This window comes from Sinocyclocheilus grahami, unplaced genomic scaffold, assembly GCF_001515645.1.
Source record: "Sinocyclocheilus grahami isolate Dianchi unplaced genomic scaffold, SAMN03320097.WGS_v1.1 scaffold987.1, whole genome shotgun sequence".
Classification (NCBI taxonomy): domain Eukaryota; kingdom Metazoa; phylum Chordata; class Actinopteri; order Cypriniformes; family Cyprinidae; genus Sinocyclocheilus; species Sinocyclocheilus grahami.
The window spans coordinates 359652-379149 of NW_015506166.1; the positions used below are offsets into that span (position 1 = coordinate 359652).

At 36.9% G+C, this 19498-nt stretch overlaps 2 protein-coding genes across 2 annotated transcripts in view; one reads left to right on the forward strand and one right to left on the reverse strand.

Moving 5' to 3' along the window:
* The window catches only part of LOC107565203 (hippocalcin-like protein 1), a 34370-nt gene extending 16330 nt beyond the window's left edge, over window positions 1–18040 (forward strand). Inside the window, exons 2-5 of the mRNA XM_016250427.1 lie at window positions 11074–11220; window positions 13121–13402; window positions 16032–16137; window positions 16777–18040. Of these exons, the coding sequence (XP_016105913.1) occupies window positions 11125–11220; window positions 13121–13402; window positions 16032–16137; window positions 16777–16874 (582 nt within the window). The 5' untranslated portion in view covers window positions 11074–11124 and the 3' untranslated portion in view covers window positions 16875–18040. The remainder of the gene's footprint in view (window positions 1–11073; window positions 11221–13120; window positions 13403–16031; window positions 16138–16776) is intronic.
* The window catches only part of LOC107565202 (keratinocyte-associated protein 3-like), a 35761-nt gene that overhangs the window by 9254 nt on the left and 7009 nt on the right, over window positions 1–19498 (reverse strand). The window contains exon 7 of the transcript XR_001606336.1: window positions 6964–6969. The gene's annotated coding sequence lies outside the window, so the exon portion shown is untranslated. The remainder of the gene's footprint in view (window positions 1–6963; window positions 6970–19498) is intronic.

Consider the following 19498-nt stretch of genomic DNA (forward strand, 5'->3'; position numbering starts at 1 on the left):
AGCCACAGTGAAAGCTAATTATTGTTCCTGAAACAATAAACGACAGATGAGCAGTTATACTCTTTCAGCACCATCTGCAACTCTATCCAGCTTATGATGCAACACACACATATACTGTATATATGCACGTGTGGACACACACACATGTGCTCACGCACGGGTCACAGAGGTCATCCCGTCTCCAGTGATTATCAGGCTTACACGCTCAGAGCGGGTCCTAGTCGCTTTTGTTTATTATGATCAAGCGATCTGCCTACAGTACGCTGGCAGGGATGCCAGGAATTTCTTTATACATCTCTCGTGAGGGTGGAGGAGAGATGGTGTAATAACGGCACACTACAGCCGACGTGTCGGAAAGCTTGTTAATGGAGGTGTAGGTCATACGCTGGGGGAGATGCTCAGAGCTCATGTGTCCATCTGTCTGCTTATGCCATATTTTTCCTGCATATAATCTCTTTTCTCTCTCTCTCTCTCTCTCTCTCTCTCTCTCTCTTTTTTTCAAACACTCCATCTCTGTGTCATCTGGCTCAGGCCAGTAACTTGATAACTGTAGGTGTTTACAACTGTGAGTGGTTTTTCTTCACGATTTAGCAATGCTTACTAATGCAAGCATCACTATTACTCATATTTAGATACTATATTTTCCAAATAGGCCTAAATGAGAATTCTGTCATCATTTACTCATCTTCATGTCATTCTAAACTTGTATGATTTTCATAGACTTTCATCATAGATATACGTTTAACTTGGACCTGTAAGAAATCACCTAGCAAACACACCAAACAGCATTGTAATAACCTATTAGGACTGCATGATTCTAATGCGCATGCCATCATATGCCCCTACTGTAATCAGACTGAGAGATAAGTGTGTGATTCCTGTGTGACTCTCATTAACTGTCATGATTAAAACAGCAATAGTGTCAGAGCGCTTGTCTTGTGGTTAGCTTGCAAACTGAAACACACAAAATTTGGTGAATTTGATTGTTTGGAGCTTCAGTTAGATGATGTGATTGTAGATTTTTTAAAGTTCTTAAAGATGTTTTTATTTGTATTATTATTATTTTGTTTAAAAAAAAAAGTGAATGGTGTTTGACCATGCAAAATTAGTTGCTATACAATTGCTGGGGTGTTCTGGGTGACACCTATCAAGCTATTAGACCATGTATGAAACAAATAATTATGCAAGTTACTAAACACTGGTGATGTATAACTTTGAAACATTATGTCGTCATCATATCCAGAGTGACCTTCAGTAACTGATGATTCTGGAAGTCTGGACAAAAATATTTCAAACCTGGAAGACTTTGGGCATGTAATGCCATTGTTGTTTCCATGTTTCTTAATGTCTGTTCATATAATGCAAGGATTCCTAAAGTTTTTGTGAGCCAAACCCCTTTGACATAAAATATTTACTTGAAACATCTCTGAGGAAGGTAATATTTCAGTAATTTAACACATTCACATGTTCACAATTTTCTGATGTCGGTTAATTGTCACGTTGACATGCAGGTAAACAAATAAAATGTTTCTATATTTAGAGTTCAATTGTTTAAATTATTTTATCTATCTATATTTTTATGATTTAATTAATTATTAGCTTTTTATCAACTTGCAAACCCATTGCATTCTTACATTAAGCTCAGTTTGGGAAACCCTGGTTTAATGTAATGTTGAATGCATTGCCATTTTAAAAACGGAATATATTTTCTTTCTCTTCGTTTTTTTTTTATATATCAATTTGCTACATTTAATGGTAAGTTTAAAATAAGTTAGATAATATCTAATCTAAAAAAATTGTCAGAATACATTACCTAAAATGAGTAACCTAGATTATGTTACTAACTACAGATTTCAGTAATGGACTACAATTTGTAAGTAATCCACCCAGCACTGAGAATACAGATATTAAACCAAAAATGTATGAATTGATATGTTACTTTTTTGAAGTAAATTTATTAAATGCTATCCTTCCGTTAAAAAATAGTTCCTGACATAGTTCCTCTTAATTCATTACTAAACAGTTAATTTTGCTGAAATACATGATACATGGAATAGTTTTGATGATATATTGATTGTTTCTGTTGCTAAAATGCAGTGGAGTACCTGAAAGCCATACTCAAGTAAAAGTACAGATATCCTACCAGTAAAGTAAAGTAAAGGTACAAGTAAATGCAAAATGGAAAATAAGCAAATAAATAATATAAAATGTTCATACACAGCTTGAGTAGCAAGATTGTGTTTCGTTTGAACTCTTTCTTCCATTTTGCATTTTTGGGTAAGAATAAGAAGCACTTCAGCACTAAACACTACTTAGTGTCTTTCATTCCAACATAAGAAAACATTTCTGGAATCTGCATCTGAAATAGAATTGAGATGTATTTACACAGTTTAATGTAGGCCTATTTCAGAGGGGACATGGATGCATTTAACCCGCAGTTACAGATGAATAAATAATGTTTTATTTTTAACATAAAACGCTGAATACTGTTATTTGAAATTATTTTAAAGCATAAAAAAATTGTCGAAATGTGAAATTAAAACCGCCAGTAGGTGACAGCAAGTGACTGTTAATCAGTGTCATTGAGATTCAACTGATTTATTCAAACAACTGATTCATTCAGAAACAAAGCATTTGACTGTGTTAATGAGTGAATCACTGAATCATTTATTCAACCGATTCATTCAATAAGTAAACACCGCGCCCAAAACAGTGCTGTGATCTTTGTTTGGAACTATTTACGTTAGCAAAATTGAGCAAAAACAAGCATTATTATGTATAAAATGTAAGTCACTTATTGCTTTACTGAACTGAACTCATGCTGATATCTGCAAAACAATGGTACTCTTTGTGTGATAGATTAAGTTAACTATATTAAATTATATAAATATAAAAAGCATATAGAAGCATTTTTGCCGTCTACAATTTAGAATGCCTGGAATTTTGAGTTTTAATAGACTAATAAATCAACGTGCGTGCACTCCGTGTGTGATTTGGTGATATAGCTTACTTGATAATGTCTGATCGCACATCATTACAACAACACTTACCATATTATCGCAGACGATGCTGTATTGCACACCCCAGACTCGACTTGAGTGGAAAATGAATTGTTTGCACATGATCGTGAGTCTAACTTGCAAACGCCAGACCACTGATTCGTCAAACCTGCTTTCCTGCAGTCCGTGTTCTTCTGACTTCTGACTATTTTGTAGTAAGTAACAAATATGCTTCGGGGAAATGTATCGGAGTAAAAGTATACATTTTAATGAGGAAATGTAGTGGAGTAAAAGTAAAAGTTGGCTGAAATATAAAAACTCAAGTAAAGTACAGATACTCCCAAAATATACTTAAGTACTGTAACAAAGTATTATTACTTTGTAGCATTACACCACTGCTAAAATGTCACCGTTGGGTGAAGTGGTCATGACAGTGCTTTATCGTGAATAAAACACAGCTGCTGTGTGATATATATAGCCTATAGTATAACACACAACAGCTGTGTTTTATTCACGATAAAGCACTGCCATGACCACTTCACCCAATGGTGACATTTTAGCAACAGAAACAATCAATATATCATCAAAACTATTCCATGAATCATGTATTTCAGCAAAATTAACTGTTTAGTAATGAATTATGAGGCACTATGTCAGGAACTATTTTTTATATTCTTTCAGTCAGTGGAATCTTCCACCCAGTGAGGCTGGGGTTATGACAGAGACTTGGATATGGCAGTTTGCATAATTTCCCAATGCCAATCATTTCCTGTCCTCTCTACTGTCCCATCAATAAAAATGGTAAAAAGGCCAAACACCTCTCCATACACACCCAGCCATTGCTCTTGCATCTCTCTGATGGGCAGCCAGCTGAGATCAGCCGAAGTCCCTGTTGGCAAGATGTATGAAATGACATCTACAATGTGAGCTGACTGAAGGGACCTCACTCACCGAGGACACAGCCTCATTCTTATTTTTACCTCCTTCATTAGCGTCCTTTCTCCATCTTCCTCTCACTCTCTCTCTCTTTCTTTTTCTCAGTCTGTTCTTGTTATTATGACCTCTAGCCCCTCCCTCTCTCTTGAGTAATGTGAAGCAGATTCATTGATTCAGGTCAGGGCCCGACCCCTGCTGTCTTTATTAAAAGCCATACCTGACAGCTGGAAGAAACGAGTCCTGCTGTGTAATGCTCTCAAATGTTAAACCAAATCTAGAAACATCTAGAAATGGCTTTAGAGTCTTTTCAGACACTGATGTCACGTAAGGATTGTTTAGCAGCTAAACCGTGATTTAAAATCTGCATTTAGATTTACTGTGTTGTACTACACTTGTGGAATGAGATTGGCAGGCAGCCTTTAGCCTCTGTAAGCTCCGAAATTTGATGGATTGGGGATTTCAGTGGTGTTTTTAAGGAGAATGTCTGTCCTTTGGCTCATGGGAGATGTTCTTGTATATTGTCAAAATGTCAGCGCAAGGATTCATTTTGTGAAGTGTGTGTGAGTGGTGAAAAAAAACTGGTTGTAATTTCTTTCCTCACTACCACACAGAAGGGGAAAAAGGCTGGTAAAAATAGAAAATGGCTCTGTTCCAAAACATAGTGAGCTGCCTTATTGTCAGCTGCCTTCTAAAAAAGTATACTAACTTCATGGAACCTCGGACTGATTGACCTGAATGAACTTGAGCACTCTATAAAGGCAGCCACACAAATAGCACTCCAATACAGTTTACCATTAACATGTTGCTAAGCTAACAGTGCACTACTCTGATAAGCATAAAAAATTGACTTTTTTGTTGTTGTTGTCATTTTAAACCAAGCACAAATCCCACTCCCCATTTGCTTTCATTGGGCAACTCAATCACATAGTTACCTGTCAAGAAAAGGTCAGACTTCATTGATTCAACTCAGAGCACAGAAAAAAACATCCAGCCGCGACAAACAATAATGCTACTTATCAACACTATACCAAGGTTAAGGTTAGGGATAAGGGTTAGCAGGGGTGCACATAAGGTTTTCAGTCTGGTTCTCATGAGAGCACCTGCAGATCTGGTTTGGTGCACACACTACACATAGTGTGACGCGTTAAAAATAACTGTAAAAATAAAATAATTAATATGTGCGCATGCGGCCAAAATACACAGTACCCACAAATATTGTAATATAAACCATATTAAAATATAATTTTATATAATTATAAAAATGTAATTCCTATTTTAAATGCTTTTTTTCTTTTTAGAATAAAATATATTTATAATATACTTTTCTCTCAATTCGTCTGTCAGTTTATTTTCTTTGTCTGTTATTTAACATGTTATTTAGTGTGAATGTTTATATCGAAGTCCCCTTCAAACATATTGACAGACTAAGGGCCAGATTTACTAAACGGCAAATAAGCGTTACGAGCGCAATTCCATAAAAGCGCAGATGGGAGGAGAAAATTCTGCGGGTGATTTACTAACAATGCACACATTAAAGAACACAGACGCAGGCAGATCATTTCCATAATGACCAGCACAATCTACCAAGAGCAGCACAAATTACTGCCTGCTTTAAGACATGCATTTTTGGGCTTTAAATAATGCCGCAAATACCAGTAATTTGAAGAGCGCAAACATTAGTAAATTGCAATGCGTGATTCATTTTAATACTCTCCTCCCATAAATTTTGCGTCAGAAAGGGAAACTTCTACAAATGCATTTTCAACAAGGTCAGGTGCAAAATTAACTGTGTCCACGCCTTTTCAGCGCTAATTCTTCACTGCGCGTCTTCTCCTGACAGTACTATTTTAACCTAATTTTAATGCCAAAAGACATTTACGCTGGTGCAATCTGTTAGTAAATCCGGCCCTAAACTGTAAAATGGACTGTGGGCCAGTAAGACTAATGTGCAATGAAATGAAAATAAAACAAATAATAATAGACTTCTAAAGCTACTTTATAATATCTATTAATTGATTTTATCCATCTTTATAATGTATTGTCTTTTGATCACTGAGGGGTTTTCTCAGCAAATATTGAAATGCTGTATGTAGTATGTTATTAATTTGATTCAAACTGTTAATCAGTTGACAGCCTTGAATTTTTTCAGAGCATTATGGGATTGCCTTCCCCACAAGGGATACATCCTGAAATGGTGGTGTATTAAAAGCCGGCGAAATTATGCTATCTTCTTTTTGGAACAGCTGGGCGGCTATGATTTCTTAAAATGCTGCCTACAGAGACAACTCAATAGGTTTTGGAACAGGACTTTTGGGAAAAAAAGAGAGCGAGAATTTAAAAAGGGAGATGGTTCATGCAAAGGTTGCGCAATTAGAATGAAACTTTAGAGGAATTAAAAGGGTCTTAAGCAAATTAAATGAAGGAAGGGATAGAGCTGGCAGATTGTAAAGGAAGAGGCAGAGAAAGAGATGGCGGCTGATTTAGAAAGATCAAAAGTCGCTTGTCGGGTCAGATTGATTCTCTGATTACCTCTGTTTCTCATAAATGGACGAGAGATAGAAACGCAGGAGTGGGGAGAAAAATCAATTCTGTCATCCTCTTTCCTCTGCCTTTTTATAGATGCAGGAATAAGATACTCTTGTTGTGAGATTCATATTTTGGCTCTTTCTCCCCTCCTCTGATACACTCTAACTCCCTCCTTTCATTTCTCTTTTCTCCTCTCGGCCTTGCACTTTTATTTCACTGGTGTGCAGTGGCTCATTTACTCTCTGCTCTCTTGCTGGCAGGGATTTTAATGAGGCTCTTGTGTTTCAGATATTCAGCCTCCTCAGCTCTCAGGCTTTCCCACACAACAAAAACAACTCCGGGGCGAATTCACTGAACAGTTGCGGCACTTTTGAATGCGGTACACTAAGTGTTCGCAATCATGCACTAAATGCACTGATCATTTAAATGAAGCATGTTTGTCAAGGCAAACATAGCTGTTTTGTTTATATTGTGCTGACCGATACTTCAGGTGCCACTATACTGACACCTGATGGTGCAGATGCAGCACTGAGCAGACGCCAGTTCTTTGTGAATTTACACCTCTGTCTTTTTCCCAGAGAGCACAGCATTCCTCTCCTTTTCATCCATCCATCCCTCCACAGTTGGATTAGCAGTCCAGATGTTGCTGACCCGCATAGAGTAGAGGAACAGCTGTCTGCAGGATGGGGTGGGAAGGCTGTCCTGGATTTTAACAGTCACAGAACAACCACTAACACATGTGGGACACTGTGGAGAGAGACAGGATTAACCCTTAAGCCCAAACATCCAGAGGGAGGAACAAGAGAAACTGCAAAGAACAAGAAAAGGAGAAATTCTGTGTGAGGTTGCGAGGGGGTGTGTGCACCAGCGTGCCTCGGCATATCTGACTCTCTTGTATCTGCAATCATCAGGGGTTTTCAAGAGCACTTGTCCCACTTCTATGTCATAAATAAGCTCTGTTTGTAATTTGTTTTTTGTGCACTTTTGTATTTGCAGACTTTTCCAGATGAACATTTTATTGCTCGTTCATAACACAGGAGGCTTAAAGTCAACATGAAATCAGATATGATCCCATTTACTTTTTTCATGCTCTTGCCTGGTATTACAGTGAATGATTTATCAGTGTACATTAGGTAAAAACATTTATAATATTTTTTTCTACATTAATAAATGCTGTGTTTTTTTTAAAGATTAATCAAAGAAACCTGAAAAATGTAACAGGATTTCCATACAAATATTAAGCAGCACAACTGTTTGACATTGATAATAATAAGAAATGTTTCTTGAGCAGAAAATCAGTATATTAGAATGATTTATGAAGGATCATTTGACACTGATTGACATGGGAGACTTTGCCAACACAGGAATTAATTACATTTTAAAATATATTAATAAAATATTTAGAAAACCGCTATATTGAATTGAACAGATATATTGAATTTCACAATATATTTTGATATTTTTACTGTATTTTTGAGCAAATAAATGCAGCCTTGGAGAGCATAAGAGACTTCACTAAAAACATTAAAAAATCTTACCAACCCCAAACTTTTAAATGGTAATAATAGAATCGAGAATAGCATAAAAGACCGTTCTTGCTCAAATCTCTGACTTCTGAGAGCAGACTTGCTGAGTGCGATCTTGGCTAATCTAAGCGTAGTTTGAGAGCTTGTTGAAAACCCTAGGGAAGACTATTAGGGTGTTTTTTGCAAGAGAAAATTATAAGAAGCAGGATATTTAACCTCCTTTCTAAGGAGAAACACAATATTTAAAAGATCTCACTGGGGATTTTCCCTTTGGGATTGGCCAAGGGACAGTTATGTGAGAAAATGTGAGTGGATGAAGTCATTTAAACCTTTATACATTGCCCTCATCTTCCTCCAGATGTCTTTTGTTCCAGTCTTCTTGGCTGGAGCTAAGGACATTTTATTTAGGCAGGCTCGGTTCAGCCTTCCTTTATTAAGTCTAATGAGTGTAGAGTGCTAAAACTAGCGTGACATGTCACAATGTGAGTGATGACATTCAAGCCCTGGGGAACGGCACTCCTTTCAGTATATCAGCAAGGTGTCTGCTACGCAGAGAGAGAGACATGTCGCTTGACATTGCACTGATAGCCAGTTGGAGTTTTTCAGGCGCAGATGCAGACGCAGTTACTTCGTCCTGTAGTTTCAGTTTTATATTACCTCTCCATTTTCTGGTTCCTGTAGAAGGCAACATAGAACACAATTGCTATAGACATCCAGCAATTATCCAAAGGGCTGGTTAAGGCACAAAATGAGATGGCATAATGGAAACAACATGCACGGCACAGAGCCATTTGCGTGTCTGCTGGTCAGTCTAGCACCAACACTCGGCGGTGATGCTCTTTCATCACCACTGGGCCTGCCGCCAGTGTAAGCTGCTCCTGCTCTGCATTCTTGCCATTGTTGTTATTTTTTCTTTCCCATCAGCCCTCCCCACCCACACTCCCTCGTTGGCCTCGTTGTGATCCCTGTGCTAAATCATTTGCTGTAGCTTCAACCCTAAATGGCAAAGTCTGGAGATCAGCCTCAAGCTATAAGTATAAAATGTTTGGGACATACAATCACAGGACTCAGCTGAGGTTAAAGACTTTGAACCTTGGAGCCTGATGAAGTGGGGACAAAACCAATGCCATTATTCTGTGGTGGCCTTTTGATTTTGCAAAGATAAGCATGTATGAACTTGTAAATGTAGGATCACTATAATTGCAATTAAGGCCGTACAATTTTGGGAAAATGTTTAGATTTTTCAGATAAAATGGCTATGCCGATTAAAAAAAATTCTGGGCTTGTTTGTAAGGCTGCATGGACAGTTTGGCCACAATGTTATGATTATATATCACTGTAACATTAAAAAAGTATTTAAGAAAAATAATATAATAATAATATTATAACAGTAATTTTATTTTAGAATAAAACTAATATTACAATACTGACATTTATAGCTAGATTTTTTTCTTTTTCTTTTTTAAACACTGAACATCAAGCTTTTTGGTGGAAAACTGCAGGAAGCCATTATAGCTTCTCCTTTGTCGACGACAGCCGGTTTGTAAGTGCTTCTCATTACAAGTTTGGGATGATGAACAGTGCATGTTGCATTCCCAAATGCATGTTATAGGCATCCCAAATACAGAGCAGATGGAGTTTTTGCGGAGCAGCATTTACTGTGACTTGAGCCGCTTCGAGAAACTGAAGATACCGGCTCATGAACTGCTCACGTGTAAATGAACACAGTGCTATGCTTCACTCTGAAATAAATTTAATTACATTGCAGTCTTTGCGTCATATTACCATTTCAGATTTATTGTGATTACGTGTGCAGCACTCATCGCAATTGGAAAATAGTTAACTTTAATACATTTAGACTGACTTACTTGAAGGGATAGTTCACCCAGAAATGAAAATTCTGTCATCATTTGCTCACCCTCATGTCATTTCCAACCTGCTGTCTTTCTTCTGTGGAACATAATACAAGATATTTTGAAGAACTGCTTTTTTGTGGCTGGTTTTATTGCAAACCCACTTCTAGTTACGCCCCTAAACTGAAATCTGAACTTTATCACTGTTGTTTCATAAAACAATGACTTCTCCCCCAGATCATGCATCTGGAGAGCTAAAAAAAATAGTTTTAAATTAGGTTTTCCTCATCTGATCCCTCTCCGCTGGAGTTTATTTCTCCCTCGAGAGTACATGCACTCAGCATGGGGTAGGAAAATCGAATCAGATAGACTGCTATCATCCGTAATCGTGCAAAAATTAGCATCCCTGAAAGTGATACAGTTTGGAGGATGTTCTTTTTCTCAATGCTTATGTAAGGTAATTTAGCTTAAACTCAAACCGGGCTTTTGCCTCTATCGCATACTGTCAGATAATCTTTCTTCATTGAGCTCATACTGCTCCCTGTGCGTTTGAGATAAATGTGCCTAGTGCTCAGTGCTGGATGCTTTCATATATCTTGGAGAGTCTTGTTTGTGTGTACTGATCCTCCTCCAGTGTTTTTACCGCGGTGCACTGCGCGGTCTCGGATCGCTGCCCATCTCGCAGTAATTGTGGGCGGCTCTGTTATTAATCAGCGCAGGTAGCTAACTGTGTTCTCAAAACATCATGAGAAAACGGCTGTTTTTCTGCCTCACATTTGGACCAATTAATTTGTACATTTCCTTTTGCAGCGTTACAGACGTTTATGTATTTTTATCAGAGCACTTTTTGTGCCCAGGAAGTGAGAATGAGTCAGATCAGAAGGGTACTAATTCACTAATGGATATGTTCATACACACACATATACGAACACACGTTCGCACACAAACACACTGTCTCTAATTATCCATGTAATGTCAGGGGAGACATTAGAGTTCACTGAGCCCTGATGGGTGTCACACCAGAGCAAGAGAGTTCAAACACACGTTGTTATGATTTGGAAGATGCCTGTGGTTTTTAATTAGCTGAAATTTCATGTTCACGATGCCGTGACGGCGTCTAATCACTTGACCCCTGGCCTCATAACTAAAACTCCTTACCACTTGAACTTGTAACCTAGTCTAAAATGTTTTCAGGTCTCATCTCATTGGCCCTCGTATCATTTTTGCCGACAGGTCTGACCCGGGGCCTCGGTGTTGTCACTGCGCACACAGAGACGTATCATCATGGGAAAACAGAACAGCAAACTCAGGCCCGAGATGCTAGTGGACCTGAGGGAGAACACGGAGTTCACTGACCACGAGCTGCAGGAGTGGTACAAGGTGGGAACATCTTGAGACATGCACAGGTGCCCCTAAAAAGTATCTGGGTACTTAAGCCACACAACATTTATTAATTTCATTGCATTAGCAAACAAAATATCAAACCAAGCATCAACAAATTATGCTAGATCTTTTCTCAGACCTAATTACACTACTGAGACATTTTGCATTTACTTTTTTGGTTTTCATTGTGAACGTATACATTTAAAGGTGTTTTATTTATTTATTTTTTCTTGAAAATCTCCACTTGGTTTGATAGTGTGTTATCTAATGCGGTGACATTCATACATTTTTAAGTGCACAGCAAAAAAATATTTTCCTACATACATCCCATATACTTATTTTCCAATAAAAATATCTAAACTTGACAAATGACAAAGATATTAGGTGTTGTTTTCTGAAAAACATATAAAAATTAATTGAGTTTCTACATAAAACAAGAAAAAACATTTGCCAGTGTGGTAAGAATATTAAATTTAATTAATTTGATTTTTTCTGACCCCACTGGCAGATATTATTTCTTGTTTTACTCATAATCTCACTTAATTTTCATACATTTTTTTCACATGTTTTATATATCCCATTTTGCTTTACAAGTAAATGCATCTTAATTAAATAATATTTAGATATATGTACTGGAAAGCAATACAAAAATACTAGGTAGGAAAATCAAATTTGCAGTTGGTGCCTTTTGTCCAAACACTTCTTGGGGCCCCGTACATGGATGGTAAATGATTAGACTTATAAAGATACAAATAAAGATACATTCATGGCCACCACAATACTGTTACAACAATTTACATTTTAGGCAGGAACAACAGTTTGTCACTGGGACAGTAGCCTTAAAGGAGCAACTTTGAACCTTCTACCCCAAAAAAAGTGCGTATCGACACGTTGGAGTAGTATTATGTACCCTTAAGGTACTACTAAAAACATTTTATAGGTACAAAGTTGTCCCTTTAAGGGTACTGTCCCAGTGACAAACTAGTATTGTATCGGTAGCACTTTATTTTACAGTCCTGTTACTCATGTACATACTATGTACTTTTTATAGTAATTACAATAACTAGTTAATAACTAGGTACTAACCCTGAACCTACCCCTAAACCTAAACCTATCCCATGTAGTTACCTTATATTACAGTACTTTCTTAGGTAGGTACATTATAAGTACACTGTCAGTACATGTAAGTTCAAGTACAGTAAAATAAAGTGCAACTATTGTATCATTTTTTGCAAAAAAATTTCTGAGAATATAGGTCTATGTGTTGTTTATACATAGACTATATGCATATTTGAACATAAAAACCCTCTCCCAAACATATTGTTAAATATAGCATTTAATGTATGCCTCTATAAGTGGTGGTCATGGGAAATGACTTACTTATCCTACCCTGGAGGGTGCCTCAGAGGAGACATGAATGCCGCTTGTACAAGAAGGTTAAGGGCCAATGTATGTCTATATACATTAATTTATGAGCTGACCAAATCACTTTCTATAACAGCACAAGAATGATAAAATACACAAACTATATAATTACATTAGTGCTGAAAACAGTTCCTGTCTTTATTGGGAAGCAAAGAGAAATATGAAATTGTATGGTGAGTTCATTTTAGTATTAAAAAATCACTTTAAAACAAAGTGTAATTTCTGCAAGTAGGAACTTCCCAGGAGGACATGAATGCAGCAATAGATCTTCCCACTTGGTATTAAACCGGCAAACACTTGGCTGATTGTGAAAGTTGAAGGCTTAAATGGAAATTACAGCATCATCATGAGAAATTATTTATGAGTTTGGGGGTTTTGGGATGCTTGTATCTGACCTGAGATGTCATATACTAATAAAGGAGCCTCTTAAAACATGCCACTGATGGCAATATATGTTGTTCACTCTTAACAGGGGTTTCTGAAAGACTGCCCCACTGGGCATTTGAACGTTGAGGAATTTAAGAAGATCTATGCCAACTTCTTCCCATACGGTGATGCCTCTAAGTTTGCTGAGCACGTCTTTCGTACGTTTGACACCAACAACGATGGGACCATTGACTTCAGGGAGTTCATCATTGCTCTGAGTGTGACATCACGGGGAAAACTGGAGCAGAAGCTAAAGTGGGCCTTCAGCATGTATGATCTGGATGGCAACGGTTACATCAGCCGCGAGGAAATGCTGGAGATCGTGCAGGTCAGTGGCATTCTGGGACGCTTGTGCTAAAGTCTGCAGCTTAAATCCACTTCTAACATAAAACAAATGTATTTATATTGCATCCATACACTTAATTTTCTCACTGCTATGATGATTTTGATGAACAAATATGATTTTTCAGACTTTAGATGTTAGATGCTAACTGCTAACTGTCAAGGTTAGTGTGCTCAATAATCTTCATGGTTAGCTTGTCTCCCAGCTTTGTCAAACTGATGTTTAGCTGGTTGGCCAGTTGGTCTCCCAGCCTGGCCAGTTGACAAGCACCCAAACTACCAAAACAGACCAGCTTAACCAGATTGGGCAGGCTGGGAGACCAGCTAACAGCCTCAGGCTTTTTCAGTAGGGTGACCATTGAAACACTCCACAAATACACTGCGAAAAAGCCTGATCAACATAGCCTGCTGGTTACCAGAGCAGTCGTTTAGTGATTATTTTCTACTATAACAGGACCTGAACAGTGTGCAGGATTATTTTGCACACAGTTTCAACATCTCTGAAGCTTCTGGCAGATGTTCTGATAGATAGCAGTCCACTGGAGACTATTCAAAAGTTGCATGAGCCCAATTAGGCATAGTAAAGATCCATTTCCAAAAGCACAAACCTAAAATAACATTTGAAAAGTGAAAAAATATGTAACTACTGTATACAGCACAGTTTGTGAAAATGAATCTAATTATTAAATATTGTTTTTGTAATGTATCTGTAAAGTCATAATTTTATATTATAATACTCTTTAGATCTGTTTGCCCTGTGCAATGGTTACCATTTACAATTTTTCATAGTGTAATTTTTTGGTGAATTTGATTAAAACCAGTTTGGGTCTATTTGACCGGCAAACTGCGTAATAATGATTAATTATAATAATAGTATATGGAAATTAAAACAATTAAAAAAAACAATAAAAATGTATTATCCCCATTTAAAAAAAATTCATAGATATAAAGTGGTGGCCAAAATTAGAACACTAGTATTTTCTAGTATTTAAACTTTTAACAGTACTGTAATTTTGCAGGTAGGTTTCTTGAAGCATCTTGGAGACGTTGCCACAGTTCTTCTGGATTTAGTCTGTCTCAGTTTGGTCTGTTTCTTCATGTCATTCCAGACAGACTAAATCAGATCTCTGTGTGGAGCACTGGCTGCTGTCAGACTCCTTGTGCAGACAAAAATCTCACTGGATTATTACAATTAATGGCAAAATGAATGTTTGGACATGTAAACTGATATATACTGACACTAAAGCAAAAAAATATTGTTCTAATAATTTTGACCACCACTGTAATAACATGACATTTCACTGATATTTTGACCACTGAACTAGAAAATGCCCTGGGTTTCCATTTCAGAAATCTGCTCACCTTTTCTTTCAAGCAAAGTTTTCAGCAAGGATTTGTGATTTGTAAAAGTTCATGCTTACTGAGCATACAAGTCTTATGATAAAAATCCTCCTGTTCGCTGACTTCTGTGCTGACGTTATGTCCTTATAATGTCAGATGAAAGAAAAAAACTCACTTTTATCTTTGAAGAAATGAAAGAATCAAAATACTTGAAGGAAACAGATGCGATTTTTAATTTATGTTGAGCATTTCTTTTTACCCACGCAATATATTACTTAATAACAGTGCAGCCATAGCCTTTCATGCTCCTCTTATTCAGCCTGCCTCAATATTTTTCATCTTTGATGTGAAATGATTGATCAGATCAGAATTGATCATTAAGAGACAACTATTATATATTTGAACTATTTCTGAGGTATATAGTATGTATACTGTGCATATGCTACACCATCTGATTCTTAAAAAGTAGCATTGTATTTTGACTAAATTACATTAAATTACAAGGCAGCATACTGTGTAGTATTTAGAAAGTAGTGCGCTTCAGTTCTGCACACAGGCAGACATTCTCCTTCTACACCAGCTGTCACTTCTAAGTGTACATACAGTACAATAATTTGCAGAAAGCAGAGATGAGCAGCCTGACCCCTGGTGGAGAGATCAAACACAAACATTGGCGCGCTGTCCCAGATGATCGCTCCCTTGACAACCTGTGCTGTGGGAGTACAGGAGCTATTAGCATGTGTTTAGCATGCTCAGTTGGTACCAGTCTCCCTCAGATAGGCTTGGCAAAGCTGGGAGGACCATAGCATCCGCGTTGAATGTCTTCTCTGTTGGATTAACAAGTTAAATTTAACCGGGGTTTATCCCCGTGTGTGCAGAACGGCGAGATTATCCGCAAGCTCATGGAGGTTACAGTTGGCTGGCACTCAGAGATTGCAGCGTGTTGCATATTTTATCACTGCTGCTGCTTTTAAAAGGTGGAGGGCTAAGCCAAGCACCAGCAGTCTGCCCAACTGTGAATCTCATTATCCCTCAAAAACATTACATAATTGATTGACTTCTCTGATTTAGTGGGTATGGCAGGTAAATGAGCTGAGAAAGCCTGTGTGAAGTTTCCCTGCTTGAGTTTGCTTTCTGCTTCATGGCTCGTGGTGAACCTCAGTGCAGGATGAAATACTAATGGAACAGAATATTGGATAAGCTGAACCTGTGAAGGCCAGATAAAGGTGGTCCACTGATATTTTAACTTGGTTCATGAATCATATCTTTAACAGGCCATTTATAAGATGGTGTCATCGGTGATGAAAATGCCTGAGGATGAATCCACACCAGAGAAGAGGACAGATAAGATATTCAGACAAATGGACCTGAATAATGATGGTAAGATGTGGACCAGTTTTGACTATTTTAATTCATTTTGAATTGAAATCACAGAATGACCTGGTGGGATTATTAAATAGCAAAAGTGTGTGATTTAATGAAATGAATGTAGTCTGCGGACATCAAGCGCATGTGTAGGCCTCATGAAAGGCAGTCTCAAGTAAATAAATCATATATATCAAGTAGCCTATATAAATCATAAATAGCTATCTATATAAATAAAAAATAATATAAATACTGTTGTACCAAATACAGGAGTAAAAAAATGCTTTTTTGTAAGAAATGTATATGGTGTGTGACACTTGTGTACAAAATACAAAAAAAAAATCTAAGAATTTGATTCAGCAATTATGCATTAAATTGATCAGTAAAGTGAGAGCAAAGACATTTATAAACATGTTCTTTTGAACTTTCTATTCATCAAAGAAAACAAATGTATCACATTTCCCCCCCCAAAAATCTATCTATATAGATAGATAGATAGATAGATATATAGACTGTCAGTTTAACACGTTAACTTAATTAATCAACAGATAGATATAGATAAATCCGCTGTACCCCAATTCATATCAGGTCAGCTCTTGCAGTGTCTTTTCTCTCAACTTTTTTTCTCCCACCATTTCTGTCTTCGTATTCTAGGCAAGCTGTCTTTGGAAGAGTTCATAAAAGGTGCCAAAAGTGATCCCTCCATTGTGCGGCTACTGCAGTGTGACCCCAGCAGCGCTTCGCAGTTTTGAGTCGCTCCAGACAAGCTGCACTCAATGCATGAAAGCTCTTATATCTCATTCTTCTTTGTGTTCCAGACAGAAGAGTTTTAAGAAAAAAAACGTGCAACAATTTTACTTTCCATTTTTCCCAGAAGGACATGTGTACATCTGAAGAACAAAGACAACACCTGCCAGGACATTCTTTGTCCGCTGCGTGTCATCCGTCCTTGTCTCTGCAGAAGCTGATGGAGTACTCGACTCCAAAAATATATAAAAAGCGGCTGATCGTGTTCCAGGGTCCAGATTTTGGAAAGGAATGTTCCTTTTTAGGAATCGTGCATGCGCTCTTGATCTTCACCACCCTTCTTGTGTTTAATATCTGTGCAGTTTTGTTTCTCTTCCCCATTGTTTTGTGAGGGCACAGTTCCCCATCTACTTTTATATTGATATTTAAGTGTATATACAGTATAAATGCATATAAAAACATGTTAGGACTACAAAGGAAGGCAGTTATAGACGTCTTTTTACTCACATGCATTTTATGGCAGTATTATGTAGCTTCAGGCAGTGTCCAAAACTTCTCCTCCAATTGACCCAGTGGACTGATGGACTGAATGTTGGGATTTTTCTGCTCTGGCGCTCATGATCTTTATTTTACAAAGAGAAGGCTGAGGATCCCATTCTTGAATTCTGTTCATTTAATTTTGTTGTTGTTGTTGTTGTAAATATGTGGTTTGCTTCCATATTTCGTTATTTATTTTTTGCGTTTTTATGGTGTTTTTATTACCAAGGGTGATTTTATTACTGTCGAACCGAGACGTGAGACACTTGGTGATATATTATGCCGTTTGGAGTAAGTTGTTAGTCATTCAAGGCTTTTCAGTGCATTGTGGGAAATTTTTGCATCAGGGGACACATTACGTTGAATGGAAGACACTGGTAGCACATATCATTTGAAGCGCTTGATCTGTGTGCGTGCGGTTATGCGCGTTTGTATGTACGCAAGAGTGACGGTTTGCATGTTTTTGTGTATGTATGCGCCTGTGCTAACTTTATAGTATCACTTTGTGTAGTTCAATATGATATCTTTGTATGCAAGTCAGTTTTTGAACCCCAATTTGAAGCAGCAAACTTGTGACACCTTTATCCTGTGTCATATGGTACTCAAAATCACAACCTTAGGTTTCCATCAACAACATAGACAGGAATGTACAATGCTATAAGTTATAATCATGTCTCACCTTTAGATAAAGAGTTTGAATACTGAAAGCGATCACTAAGGGCTTATTTCCACTCTTGAATGAACAGGTGTAAGGAGAAGGCCACTGCTTTGGTTTTTCTTTTCGTTTTATGCAACGACTGACATTCCATGACCTGAATTCTCCAGGTGCTCCTGCCCCTGCATTTGTAACATACAGTATTAGCTTGTGAACTCCATACATGCCCACTCTCAAAACATGTGTAGCTCTCTCACATTGCTGGCATCCATGTTACTTCCATATTTGTACCGAGACCATATTTGATGCTGCACCCTCTATGGCAACTTTCCTCTATTATGTTGCATGAAAACCTCATGCGAGGACATAATGATTGTCCCCTTTTACTGACGTTGAAAAATATACTTCTGTGTTTAGAATGTCGCCTGAGAGTGATTCTTACACAACACTGTCCTGTACATACTGTTCACTTAATGTTGCGTCAGTAACTTATTGATCAACCTGGTCATTTGATCACAAAGTGTGCTGCATTCAGAGTTGACTTAAGAAAGCCTTGAAAATTCCAATACAATTCCTGATTTTGGATTGAAGGTAACAAAATTTGAATAGAATGTAAGGAACCTAAAATAATTAAACCGAATTTAAACGTAAAAATTCATGTAATTTAAGTAGAGATTCAGAAAAGCAATGTTGACTTGACATTGTTTCAAATTATTTGAAATGTGAAAGTTTTATGCTGTAGATAGATAGATACAGTAGACTGAAGGTAACAACCAGGATTCAACATTTTAATTTAAATATGAATATCATGAATATAAAGAAATTAAAATGCTTAATAAAATTAAGTGAAATTCAAAGAAACTCATTTTAAAGTAGAAAAGCAATATTGGCTTCTCATTGTTTGAAAGTCTTGAAGTTGATAGACGTTTTATTATTTTATAGTAATGATACAGCTTAATATTATTTAGTACGTTTATTAGCCTAAATTGTTTTAAGATTTTTGATTTTGGATTGAAGGTAACAAAATTTTAATAGAATGTAAGGAACCTAAAATAATTAAACAGAATTTAAACGTAAAGAAATTCATGTAATTTAAGTAGAGATTCAGAAAAGCAATGTTGACTTGACATTGTTTCAAATTATTTGAAGTGTGAAAGTTTTATGCTGTAGATAGATAGATACAGTAGACTGAAGGTAACAACCAGGATTCAACATTTTAATTTAAATATGAATATCATGAATATAAAGAAATTAAAATGCTTAATAAAATTAAGTGAAATTCAAAGAAACTCATATTAACTCATTTTAAAGTAGAAAAGCAATATTGGCTTCTCATTGTTTGAAAGTCTTGAAGTTGATAGACGTTTTATTGTTTTATAGTAATGATACAGTTTAATATTATTTAGTACGTTTATTAGCCTAAATTGTTTTAAGATT